The sequence below is a fragment of the Athene cunicularia genome (genome assembly GCF_003259725.1).
Source record: "Athene cunicularia isolate RWA chromosome 10 unlocalized genomic scaffold, athCun1 chr10_part1, whole genome shotgun sequence".
Classification (NCBI taxonomy): domain Eukaryota; kingdom Metazoa; phylum Chordata; class Aves; order Strigiformes; family Strigidae; genus Athene; species Athene cunicularia.
The window spans coordinates 21635015-21648690 of NW_020799112.1; the positions used below are offsets into that span (position 1 = coordinate 21635015).

General features: G+C 39.5%; 1 protein-coding gene across 4 annotated transcripts in view; it reads left to right on the forward strand.

Moving 5' to 3' along the window:
• The window catches only part of UNC13C (unc-13 homolog C), a 149393-nt gene that overhangs the window by 116520 nt on the left and 19197 nt on the right, over positions 1-13676 (forward strand). For 2 of the 4 annotated variants that reach the window (XM_026855668.1, XM_026855669.1), the window contains 5 exons: positions 47-124; positions 502-531; positions 7723-7811; positions 10006-10155; positions 13220-13343. In XM_026855668.1, coding sequence (XP_026711469.1) covers positions 47-124; positions 502-531; positions 7723-7811; positions 10006-10155; positions 13220-13343 — 471 coding nt within the window. Of the gene's footprint in view, positions 1-46; positions 125-501; positions 542-7722; positions 7812-10005; positions 10156-13219; positions 13344-13676 lie in introns of those variants that run through there. The other 2 variants (XR_003399095.1, XM_026855670.1) reach the window with 2 other exon arrangements.

Sequence of the window (13676 nt, forward strand, 5' to 3'; positions counted from 1 at the left end):
AAAGGAACACAACATGCATGTTCTCACATTGGTGTTCTCTTTATAGCCCTGTATCTTGATGAACAACATTCAACAGTTAAGAGTCCAGCTTGAGAAGATGTTTGAGTCCATGGGAGGAAAGGAGGTGAGTCATACTTGTTTCCCGGTTCTTCAAAGTTCCTTAGAGATCATTAGCACCGTGTTTTCAAGAAAATCAAAATGTTTTAAAAAAAAAAAAAAAGTGTGTAAGAACTATTTAATGTCCTGACAATACTAGAAAGACCTAACACTATTTCACTTTAACATGCTAATGATCTGTAAAGTTCAACCAGCAGTGGGTGTTTTGTGTTGCAATCTGTAGCGCCAGCTTTACTTAATGTTTGTATTGGACTATACTTTGCTTTTTTATGTATTGGTACGTTTTGCCTGTATCTGAAAATTTTGTAGAACATGTGCTTTGTGCTTTGTCTGTAATGTGTCATGTCTTTGTCTAATGCCTTTGACTTGCAATCCACTAAACAGAAGAAAGAAGGAGAGAGATTCTCTTATGAGGTTTGTGATAGTAAGCATCTTTTATTATTCCTGACCACACTTTCTAAGGCTAAGAACAGTCACATTTCCTACTAATTTCCATTGATGCATTTGTGTAATTTCCTACGATCTAAAATCAAAAAGAGCTATGCTTGGGCATTCAGTTGACACTCTAAATTTAAAGGTTTTACTAGGCAGATAGCGTAAAGACTTTCAGAGTTTCTAAAAAAATCTATAAAACATTTTTTAAGTGCACTTTTCAGTATCCGAGGGCCTGCATTCAAGATTCCGCACCATTTCACCAAGAGCTGCTGCTCAGCAGTCCAGAACATGCTTAGCTTTATCTCCTTTTATATTTCTGAAGACTTAAAAATGCCTGAAGTCCTGTCAACAGTAAAAGGACACCAACAAGCGCTTCAATTCTTTGTTGATTGTAGACTTTGACTGCTTTAAAAGCTAACGAAGAAATTAACATCTTATCAAGATATGGTATCCTGTTTGCTTGTTAAAAGCAATGTTTAGGTCATGAATATACTATCCTTATTATCAGTAGCTGGCTTTAAAAACGAAGTTACACGTACATCAGCTTTTTCTTGTTGATGCTGTCGTTTGATACTTTCGCAAATCTTTGATCTAATGTGAGCACATTATAGAGAGACTTGGACAACACTTCCCTTCGTATTTCCACATCCTCGAGGGACACTGCAGGGGTAAGAGTCCCCTGTGTCATGCCATGAATATCGCCCTTCAGATGAACCTACAGATTCACTCCATGGCGAGGAGGTTTTGTTGAGCTAGCAATAGCTTCTTGAAGCTGCCATGGCAAAAATACTTCCTGCTCCAGAGAACATGAAATAAAATTCTGTAGCCCTGTCATCATTAAAATTTTTGTATCAAACTTTGAAAATAGATATTTATCATCCAGACATAGCTATGTTTTTTGTGGTTCTTATTAATCCCCTTTCACTCTCTGAATAGTACAAATAATCTTGTCTTTCTTACTCTTCTGTTCTGCGCAAAGTACTTCTTGTATTAAGTTTTGGATCCAATCCTACACGTTGAATGTCATGAATTATAAAAACAGCTAAGTGTCAATAAATCCTGATGAAGACAAGGGCAGAATAAAGCTGAGTAACACTTTATGTCTCTATCTGTCAAATTACTTTCAAATCGGAATATTTTCTTAAATCTTGAAAATGTTCCATTTTCTTCAAGAAAACATTGGTTTTCCTTTTGCTTCCGATAGCTTATATAATAAAAAATAGAGCCAAAAAATAATTAGGGCTTTTCATGACAGTTTTCTTTCAAAATCTCTCATCACTTCTCATCCTTTTTGCCTTCCCTTTTGATGTTAATGAGGATGGATTATTAAGGGTGTTACAGTATCAAAGCAACATTTCCTACAGCCACGGTGCAACATGCAACCGTTGGAGAGAATTCAGAGATATTTTTCTAAAATCCCCGTTAGGTACCTTCAGTGCATCTCTGATTCATGGTCTAAGAAAAAAGATTGAAAAACAACATTCACAGTTTTGTTTATTATTAGGGGAATTTCCTGAAGAAAAGGACATTCATGCTCAATTTCTTGTCACCCATATCTAAGTGTCCCTAAAACGTTTGTCCACGAATTGGAATGCTTACTCCCCTAGCTGTTTCAAGAGCATAAACACTAATGGCCAATTTGCCTTACGGAACTGGTACTTACAAGAAACAAAGCCAGCAATAAAATCTGTAAGCAGTTTCTTTGCAGGGAGAAAATAGTTTAATATTTCGCCTGTGGAGGGCATAAAAATCAGATGATTTTCAGCAGAATAATGAGACCTATTCCAGTTGAAGCAAAACTAATTCTAAGAAAAATTAAATGCTGTTAATCTCCTCGGTGTCGCGGTGTGAGCAGTATGTCTTTCAGACTCTGCAGTCAAAACACCACAATCAAGCAGCAATCCCCGTGCTCAGAGTGGGCCTATTGCTTATTGCCAGGCAGGGAGCTCTATAAATAGAGAAAAACCTGGGCTCCTGGCTCCCCTGCCATTAAAATAAAAGAGTCTGAACAATATGAGTTTCTTTATTAACTCTCCTTTTCTGCTGTAGCCAAGCAGGAAGGGTACTTAAAAAATTATATAAATGAGATCAGTCTGTCATAATAAAGTAAAAGCAGTAAAGTGGGATCCAACCCAGCATCTTTTTTAAAAAAAAAAATCAAGTCCAAAATCATGGGAACAGATCATCTTAATGTAGAATTTTGGTTTAGCACCCGTTTGTTTTGTCCAAAAGGAGTGCATGTGTTTGCACTAAATCATTTTCTGATGTCTGACAAGTTGGAAACTGATAAAAAGCAAAGAAAAAAGTTAATGCTTGTGTTGCTGTTCACCAGATGGCAGAACATGGCAGCAATGAGCTACAGCAATTAGGATCAAAAAAAAGGTGGAAAGCAAAAGAGGGTTGTTTATGTACGACAGTATTACATTGACTGGGTAAACCATATTGCCACTCCAGAAAAGTTCAGTTCCAACTACAGGAAATCCTGTAATAATCTACGTGTGGTCCTAAAGACTTTGATGGGGTGACAGAGGCCCAGACTTAAGCAGAATAATTCTGAACTATCCGTCTTTACATATTTGCAGAAGTGGCAGCCAGATATCTCCCAATGGAATTGACTGCACCTAGAGAGCTGGGTGAGGGGCTGGAGAAAGGGTGCTCTCTATCAGAGGCAAAAAGAACCATTAAAGTGGCAGATCTGATAAATCCCTGCATCTTCACTAGATGTACATATAATCTGTAAAACTATTTTCTGAACGGAAGTAACCAGGCGGCCCCATTAGGAAACTCAAAGCAATTAGACCTGTGAAGTTGCAGATAAATGGAACTCAGATTAGAGAGGTTCCATTTACCTCACGGAAAAGTCATTTACATCTCCGTAGTTTTCTCTAGAAACATTACCAGATTTGCAGTTAACAAGTTTCCGTCCGTACTAGCACACGTTAATTACAGCATGGAAGAGATCAATCTAACATGTCAAAAGCAGCCAAATTCATCAGATCTTTAATTCTTTTCCAAGTCTTGTATGTATAAAAAATTTCACCATTTTAGACAAGCAGCATTTGGAAGCAGTGATGTTCAAATGTTTCTTATTCTCTGCTTTGTTTTTTTTAGCATTCAGAAAAAGTCAAACTTCTGATTATCTGTTTAATAATATATAATTAACAGATCTTATGAAGTGTGCCAACAAATTTATGAGTATGTTCTGTTGTGAGTAAAAATTAACTCTATTAGGGATGTTCCCCCAATTCCCACAACTGCTCCCAGGTTCCCCTTCTTAAACATGTCAGTAGAACCCAAGAAGCTAAAGGATAAATGGTCTTTTCTCTCTTTTGATGCTTAAATTAGATACAGCACATTATGACACTCATCTTTTTTCCCCCCAGTAATAATCTGCTCAGTTAGGGCTTTTTTTTCTTTTATTTTCCTGAAGAATTGTTCAGGCATGGGATTTTTTTCCTTCTTCATCAAACTCTGTGGAGCAGATGAGTCTTGAGGAGAAAAAGAAAAGTCCCCAATACTGTGGATATTTCATTTTAATCTCTGTATATCCCTACGTGACATCTTTGCTGATGCTGATCAGCATCACCTTTTGTCTCACTTCCATCCTTTCCTCCTGGTTGATTGTGGAGTAGGGTAACTTTAGGGCTGGATTAGCCTGATAATTCATCATTTAACCACCTCTTGGTGGATGAGATTTCTGCAGCTGAGCATCTTTGTATCTATTTACTTAAACTGCTACTAGTAGCAACTAGTATGAAGAATTACAAATGACATTTACCCGAGTTCTTACACGCTTCCCTTCTATGATAACTCTGCACCAGCCAGGAACAGACTGACTCATGAAACAGAGGTGGTTGGTTTCAGCGTTCCTCCTGTGCTAGTAAGCAGTCTCAGACAGGTCGGGAATGCTGAGGACTTCTTCCCCTGGTCAGATAAATGACTTAGTCTTTTCATCACTGATATGGATCAAACTTACCTCTCTTAGGCAGTGGTTTGAGAGCTGTGTGTCACTGTCTCAGTGAGTGTTGTGATCTCCACCTGCGTAAATCTTGCAGCTTGTCAACTTTGCTCAGCCAAACTGTTTGCACAGCGCTACAGTGCATTTCCCTCAGAGTGCTTTCCTGAGGATAAGCAAACCTGGTATAAAATGTGTTAGCAGCAGTTGTTCAAACCATTGCTGAAATAAGAGATCCTCCTAAAGCACAAATAAGATCCCTTTTTGAGCTTGTTCTTGCAAAACTCTAATGTTTTTGCACAGTGTAGTGATGTTGTGAACTACAGCCTTCTCGAATATTTAAAGGGGAAAGAGTAACCTTTCCTGCTTCCACTGATTTTTTTTTCCCCCCAAATATTTTGTTTTTTAAGTCAGGCATCATAGCTGAACATATTTTTTATACTAAAAATCTATTTAATTATGCATGAAAGATGTACAGAAGGTAATCCCCAGCAGTGTGATGTGCAGAGGTACCAAAAGCTGCCTCACCTATCTCCCCTGCACAAGGTCATCCTAAAAACCTCTTTACCAGCTGTGAAGTCCTCCCAGAATTTCACAGTATAGAACCATCATAATAGTTCCCATCTAAGCTCTACCATATCAGAAAGAAAAAGCAGGTCGTGGCTGTATGTTTAGATGATGCCAGTCAAGCATTGATGCCTGAGGATCCTCTGATCTGCCCTGGGAACTCACTAGCACATAGAGGGCACATGGTAAAATCAATGAAAAGTGCACATTTTACTCCTGGTGAGACACCCAAATCACCGTATTTTCCGGTAGTTAAACAGAAATACCAGCAGCGCTGAAAAGCCTTGCTAAAAGGTTCTTAGCCCTGACGAGCTCCCCAGGTGTCCATCACCTGGGTGTGCAGCCCGCATACCTCTTGACACCCCCCTCCTCCCTGTGACACGGCATCAGCGAGCATGAGCATGTGGTACACGAGGCTGGATGTCCTGCCAGATGCCTCCAGCTGTGCACACACAAACGTGGCCATGCGATTTGTGAGCACAAAGCCCTCTAAAGCATCCAGCACTTGCATGCACCTTTCTAGAATGTGTGTTATGTCCACAAGCTGATCTTTAATCCAAGTTTGGCCAGTCTAAGTCCAATTCCGGGTGAATTGAGCAAACACAGTGTGTTTTCTGGTTATCACAACCACCTCTGATAGAAAGTAACTACATTGGCCTTTGTAGTCCCAGTGACAAGATGATTCTCTAGCTTGTGCATGATCTGGTAAGAAATTCCGAGTCTTCTGCCTGCCTGGTATTTTGTGCTTTCTCTGATGTGCACCATGTTCAGTGTGAATGCTTGTGTGTTCAGTATTTGTTAAAGGGTAATATTCTACTTGTCTTAAATTTGTGTTCTGTATGTATCCCACCAAAGAAGGCAATATAATTCCCTAGTGAAATGCATTTCCTAGAAAAATCTTTGCCTTTGTTAGTAAACTCTAGTTTTTTGTTGTGTTGTTTGGTTTTTGGCTTTTTGGGTTTTTTTGTAAAATTAGCCTTTTTTATCCCTGCTTTTCGTATGAAGGAAAACTTTGAAGTATATGAACTATCAGAGTGTATCGGCCAGGGTAACCACTAAGACAGGAAGGGGAGAAGCAACAGGACCTCTCTCAATGCAAAGTAATTCAAAACTAAATAAGTAGGTAGTCACGATGTTAAAATACAAGCTTCTCAGATTAGAAAAGTGCTACACATCACTGAGTATCTTCTAAAGGTGTGTGGCAATCCCCCTTGTCACCTATTTCAGTTTTTTGTCAAAAACTGTAATGAAAATTTTGGATTTTCTATGCTTTTACCCCACATATAACCTCTAAGAAGAGAAAGGATGGTTTAAGGTTACAACACAGTCAATCTTTGGGGGTGTTTCAGAGTTTGTTTCTTCTTTATTTTGCCTTAGAATTCCTGTCTAGTCTCATGTAAGTTCCCCTCTGTGCTGTGACACAGCTTCCCCTTGTCTCTAAAGTATGATTAAAAGACCTGACCTACTGCATCATAATACCCTGAAGCATCAGAGAAAGAATAAACACACTACTCATGCAGTTGAAAGGTAGGAAAATGCAAATAGACAGGCCTGATTATGTATTCTAAATGTACCATTTAATTTGAAATTCCCAGAATATCTGTACCTGACCTTACTGCAGAACAGTACCCAGAATGTGAGGATTGCCATTGAAAATCATCCCTCAACATTGTGATGTAGATAGCTGAGACCTGGGATGTCAGCTGTTAATTCACAGTCAGCTGTTGATCCTGGTGATCATCAGTCATACCCCACAATGGACTGTAACTGTTTTTCCTAAATGCTAAAGCTCAAGGAGACAAAAAGTCAATTTATTTTTTTTTTAATTTGTAAAAGAACACATAGCAAATAAATGAGCTGCTGATCAATATCTGAGCACCTTTTGGATGAAATATCCATGCATGGATCACTATCCCTGTAAATGCAAAACTATATTTCTCCCCTGCATTCTCTTTTTCCTTTGTTTAGAAAACCTGTGCCAGAGGTACAGGAGCTGTTCTCCCCGTGCATCAGAATGTGTTGCTCTGTGCTTGAATTATGTATGTCTTAATGGCTTTCAGAAACAGAAGTACTGGAATTCAGTAGATTCCCTTCCCTCATACTGTATCAGTAGAAGCAGCATGGACAGACTTCCAGCCGTCTTTTCCAGTCTTGGCTGTTCTACTTTTACACTGCATTAACCAAAATATGGAAACATCTTCTACACAAATCACAAAAAAAAAATCACAGCATTGGTGAAATGTACAAAAATCACTGAAAGATAAAAACATCAGCAGTGTTACGAACACCAGCAGTAACTTGTCGCACATCCTTCTCTTGGTGTGCTCGTGAATACCTTTCGCCTGAATGAGGAGAGTTCCAGCCTTGGGACTGCCAACACAGTTTCTCCCATCCCACGGAAAGCTGCTGTTGAATGGCACGCTTTTGATTTCTACCGATAAAATTCTTCACTGTTATGATTAAGCGGTAGTTGGATTTTTAGGCCTACTAAAGCAATCCTGTGTTGTAACAGGTGTTTCCACATTTGGGTTTTCCACAGTGCAGTGTATCGTGGCATATAATTCCTAATTCCTTAATTCATTAATTGTAATGGAAAACCCCAAAACATAACGTATATGTAGAATGTAACACTACTTATCTCTTTGCAGTTGGATCCTGAAGCTAGTGTTGTTCTAAAAGAACTTCAGGTGAAACTTAGCAATGTATTGGATCAACTCAGCGTAACATACGCCACGAGGTAACAAACCCACTTTACTGCAAACCTTAAAGAAATATTCCTGTTCAAAAACCTACCTCGGATTAAGTCTGGGCGGTGGTTTGGGTGCCCTGGGGTTCAGCTTGTTCTGCCCTGATGAAGCGATGTGTGTGTTTACTCTGAAGCAGTAACCTCACTGGAAAGAATTGAAAATGCTCTGCGGGTATGAATGTGTTACAGAAGTGAGACTGGTGGCTTCTGTTCTGCTTTTTGGAAATAAAAAATTGCTGGTTTCTTTTTGCCTGATGCCATGTTCAACTTTTTTCTCTGACCATGTTTGTTTATGTTAGTTCCTGAGACTGACAGCTTTTTCCAAGAGGCCTGATTCAACCGGGGATTCTGCCTGTGTTTAGCCTGCTTCAGAGGGTCTCTGTGAATGGCCCTCTTGGGTCATTTGCTTGCTTGTGGCTCTGCAAAAATTGTCTGCTGAGCCTTACTCTCAAAATCTTTTATTAATCAGAGTGCACACTGCAGTCTTGAATGAGTATGGTGCTGTGCCAGCAGTCCTGTGCTATAAGAAGCTGCAAGTTATTTTTGCTTCCAATTAGAAAGGAATCTAAGAAAGAGGGATTAGTGCTGTAGTGATATTCATTAAGTAAAGTCTCTAGTTGCTTATTTAATCCATTGATGAACCATCTGGGTGGACAGTGTTCACTTGTTCTGAGTGTGCTTAGTTTGTCATATTGTTTTGCTTTATTTTTGCTCCCAGGCTTCAGTTCTCCAGTCACTGACAGTGCACAAACATGGGCCCTTTCCAGGGCTGCTTCCTGAGTGAGCCAAGGAGGTTCTGCAGAGGAGTACCTCAAACTAGGATATGCTCCAGATAGTTAGGGCATTCCTCTTGTGTCAGTTCATGGCTGGGATGTGCGAGGTTAACAATCTTAGAAAGATGGCTAATGGCAAGACAAGGCAATGCATTAATTGGGCTTTTATTGGAGGGACCAGTCCCAAGGATTGTGAGCAGCTTCAATGGCAGGTTCATGTTGGTGTTATCGAGGGTTTGCAGTGCGGGGGTAAGTACACATCCAAGTGCACCTGGGAAAGTTCCCAGTTTTTCCAGTGTTTTCACATGGAGATTTGCATTCTCTTTTTATGATTAGCCATGTAGCTGGAACAGTTTACTGTCTAATTTTTTTTTTTCCTCTCACAGTAAATTCTTTCACTTTCCTCAAGTTAATCTTTTCCATTTATCTTTTCACATCAATAGACCCAGTATATTTATGGTCTCTGTTTTGCATTTCTGTTCATAAACTAATCCTAAACCAATTCAGTTCATCATAAATCAATTCATAAACCAAATTACTGTGTGTGCAGAGCCTTATTCTGCCTCTGAACTGTTGACTCTGATTAACTGCTCTTCTGCATTGTTTAAATATATTGACCGAAGACAGTATCACATCAGTGACACTAGAAGACTCTCAGACACGTTGCTTAACCACGTCAGTTAGGAAACAGAACAGTTTTCAGAAAAGATGAACACACACAACTTGAGGAGCAAGAATTTGTTCACACTCACCTTGAAGTGGAAAAGATTCCTTCCAGGAGGAAGAGTCTAACTACTTCTTAGTGGTTTTTTTTGTGAAAGAATATTTTAAACAGTCCAAATGTTTTAGCAAAGTAAGCAAAGCTTCTGATGGCACTGACTCTGTGTGAAACCCAGGGAAAATCAAAGTGAGTCAAACTGGGCAAAATCAGTAGAAATTTTCTAGTTGTCCTCAAGAAGAATATCAAAGCTTGGCTCGTATTAATCACCAAGAGAAAAATAGTTTATAGTCACCTGTTCCTGTTGTCTTTTCACACCTATAATAAAATCTTGAGAAGCTGTTGCTAGTTGGTAGTCAGTCATACCCTAAATTACAGATTCTGATACATCTGTTGCTTTCAGAAAATAATTACTTGGCACCCCTACAAGGGCATGAAAAGCATAATGACAGAACAGAAACAAGGGGGCAAAACCATCAGAACAGTACATGAATTAGTTCTATGACCCATAGTCCCTGGAAGGAGTTATTTTCAGTCTGTAGCATCTGCAGTATCTTGTGTTTGTGAACTTTCCATTATTGCAGAAAAGATTTAAAACTTGGTGAAGAACCTGATGCAAAATGATAAATGTAGTTTTATATCCCAGAATTCTTTCATTCTCTTTTTTCTTTTTTTTTTTTTTCCTATCCTGCAGTTTCCAATTTATTATTGAAGATTGTGTAAGACAAATGAGCAATGAACTGAATCAAATGAGAGGCAATGGGAATGCAGCAGGCAATAAGAACAGCGCAGCCATTGATGCCGAGATCGTGCTTCGGCCCCTCATGGATTTCCTGGACAAAACGTGAGTGTGGGAGATTAGGAAATGGGTTCTACAGACAGGCTTGGTTTTACCCTGAAGCACTGTTAATACCTAGAAACACTCTGTAGTATTTTTAATATTCGTAGCATTCACATATGTGCAGAATACTATGCTTAATCTCTTACACTAACCCATTCCTACCTAAGCTACATGTTTGCCTTTCTAGTTCTTGTCATTTTGAGTCATTACAAAGGAGCTTGTGTACAGTCTCTCCTCCACAAGCCATTGTATAAAGATCATAATGAACAAAAGTAAATTCCCTATACTGAGATTGTCTGGCATTTGTTCTAGGCTGGCAGCCAGCGTCCCCAAAAGCCTGGTTGTTTAAATCATTTAAAGATTTACTTAGTAGCTTGGTTTTTATCAGTGGGTAAAAGCTAAATTTTTAAATAGTCCTGCAGCATCACTCTGGGCCCTGAAAGGAAGGGTCTTATCTTCTCCTCATCCAGCAGTGGCAGGATGGGGCGTTCTGAAGGCCACGTGCAGCACAGGCACGTCTACAAGCACCTCACTGCCCTTCCTCACGTCGTTACTGGTACTTGTGGAAGCCCAGTGGCTTTTTGCTGGAAGTGACTGTGGCAAAAAGCAGCGTGACACTGCGCCTGCACTTCAGGCCTCCAGTCACACATACATGAGTTACACACCTTTTGGTTCCTTATGCATATTTCTCCTAGCCAGACATTTTCAAAGTGAAGGTGGAAAAGGTGCTGAGGGAGAATCTGGCTTGGAGCAGAAGCAGCGTAAGCAGGAGGAAGTGGCTGGGCAGGACTGGGGGGAAGGCTGGAGCTGGGATGGGATGGGAGGCAGAACTGAGCTGTAGCTTCCAGAAGCCAGTGTGTGGGCTGCAGAGCCTTTGCAGGATCCTGCTATGCCTGTCTTGAAAAGCATCTGTCGGGAGAGTTTAAGAGGCAGCAGCATAGGTTCAGTACTCCAGCAACCTCTGGGGTCTGTTTCCTCCCAGCTCTGCCCTCTGTCTCATCCCTGGACAAATATTTTCAGCCCTGACCAACCCCCACAGATTTTTTTTCCCATTAAACAGAACATATATCTCTCTTGGGGGGAGCCAAGGAGCTTTTCTTTGCTTTTCTGCACTGTAAAGTACAAATGACGTTGCTCCACGCTTCACTATATGAGTAGCTGGTGGTGGCCTGCAGGCCCAAATGAAACTTCTCCAGAGTCATGGATCCCCATGAAGGTTTGATTTTATGATGTTGACAAAGTGCTGTGCATCTGTGGTCAGTAAGGCTCTGGTTTGAAGTTAGTGACTAGAGGTGCAGAACTTCTCTGGGCCTCTGATGTTGGGACTAGTAAGAACCAAGTCAAAGGCTGATTTAAAGAACTGATCTATAACTGACTTTTTCTCCAGAGCGTTACTTCACGTTCATATTGTTTCTAAAAAGGGGACTGGTGGGCTTGCTATCCGAGAAGCACAACTTGAGTCACATCTCCCAGCTGTACGTAGGCATAGCCAAAGTCTAGAAGTCACTGGCATAAAGGGTGGGTGAGGGGATTGAAGGGGGATTGGTTTTTCTTTGGGGGTTTGATTTTTCTAAGATTCATTTTTTGAGGGCTTTGACAATTACATGAATGACAGCTGGCAGTGGGCAAATGCTTATTTAATGTACTTGATAAGATTTGACTGGGTTTGCAGCACTGTCAGGTGCAGTGCCTGGACTCCTAGCCTGGAAAAGATTTTTAGCTGCTTTATTTACATGGCAGCCTTCTATTTTTAGCAATCTGCCTAGTCCTATATGTTAAGCTACAAGAGGGGTATGTGTTGCTTTCAGGCAGTGTGGTTTTAAATTTTATTATCTTTGAGTTAAGACCTAGCACAAGTCTTTAAGAATAGCCAAAAGTCTTTATACACTTCAATGTGCCTATCCTAAGCTCATCGTTTAAAAAACTGGGTAAGCTGACTTCTGCCTGTCAGGTTCAATTTCAAATTGCCATTGCTCAAAGCCGTCTTCACAGTTTCTTAGAAATTTAATTGAATAATGATGTAGTGGAAACAAAAATGAGTTTTAAAATTACTGTCTGAATAAGAAATATTCCTCACCACAGGAATTTTAAATGGAATTTTAACAGATGCTAAACCCATGCACAGAAAACAAAGATGTGAAATTTAAAAAAATAATAAAAACAACCCCCAAACAAACCTGCTAGAGAATGTCACCTTTCTTACAAATATATTAGGATTATAAATGTATCATATTAATATGGGTTGGGTTTTAGTTATTTCTTAATTATGCTTTTATTTATGTGCTTACTAAAAGTAGTAAGATGCTAGAAATATGAATTGTCACATTTATGATGTGACATGTATAATGACTTTACAATAATTTGTTTACATTAATAGCCTAGACATAATTCTGTAAAATTCCCCGCATGATAGAATTTTAAAATATTTTTTTCCCGTGCCTGAGAACTTTATTCATGAAGCTACATATTCATGCAGTACATACAAGATGGTTTATGAATATACTCTTAAATTTAAAAAAAAATCAACGTATATAGATCCTCCAAAAATGTGATTTTACCCTTGGTAAGAGCTAGTATGACTGCACGGACATGCCAGTATACAGAAATGAATGCTTCCAAATGGGAGCCCTGATTTGCATTAGCTATCAACACCTAGTTCTACATCACAATAGAAATATAAAACAAGGGAAATGTTTGGGGTTTAGGTTTAAGACACAAACAAATCCTATATCAAAACCTTAATTTAGGGGCTTGGGAGTGATAAATTGTATCATCCATCACACTTTATAGCTGATCATCATTTTGCATTTTTGATAAATATGTATCAGTAAAATATTAAGCAATAAATTGGATAGTGAAGATTTACATGATTTTATAATCTGCAAGTCTTTCTTTTTACCAAAAAGATTTACTGATAATATTGCAAAATAAGTAAGCCATTGAGAAATTCTTATTGGTAGAGCAAAGCTAAGCCATAATGGCCGTTAATCCGAGCACATAGTGATACAGCACTTCTGAAGTCTTAATGCTAGTTTTGGAGACTGGTTTGTGTTCTGTTTTATTCCAGTTTAAGTGTCTCTGCGAAAATCTGTGAGAAGACAGTTCTGAAACGGGTTTTAAAAGAGCTATGGAAGTTGGTCTTGAACAAAATAGAAAAAAAAATTGTGCTTCCACCACTGACGGATCAAACCGTAAGTGTCCCAGGAGCAGTTCACACACGTTATGACGGATTGTAATGCTGTGCTTCGTCAGGTGTTTGCCAAGAGCTCTGTCCTTTGTTCTGCCTTGGCCAGAAGGGGTAATACGTTGACTGCATGCAGTGTGTTGCTCTCTAGTGTCTCAAAGTGTCGTGCGGCGCGGTTGCTCTTACAGGGCTGGTGAGGAAGACCTTGCTCTTTCAGAAAGTGCCTGCCCCGGCTTGGAGCAGTTTCTGTGAACGCAGCATAAAAGAAGCCAAATCACTGGCTTTGTAGCGTGCTTTCAGAGAAGGGCTTTTAAGTTTGATTTCTCTTGCCTTCATCACG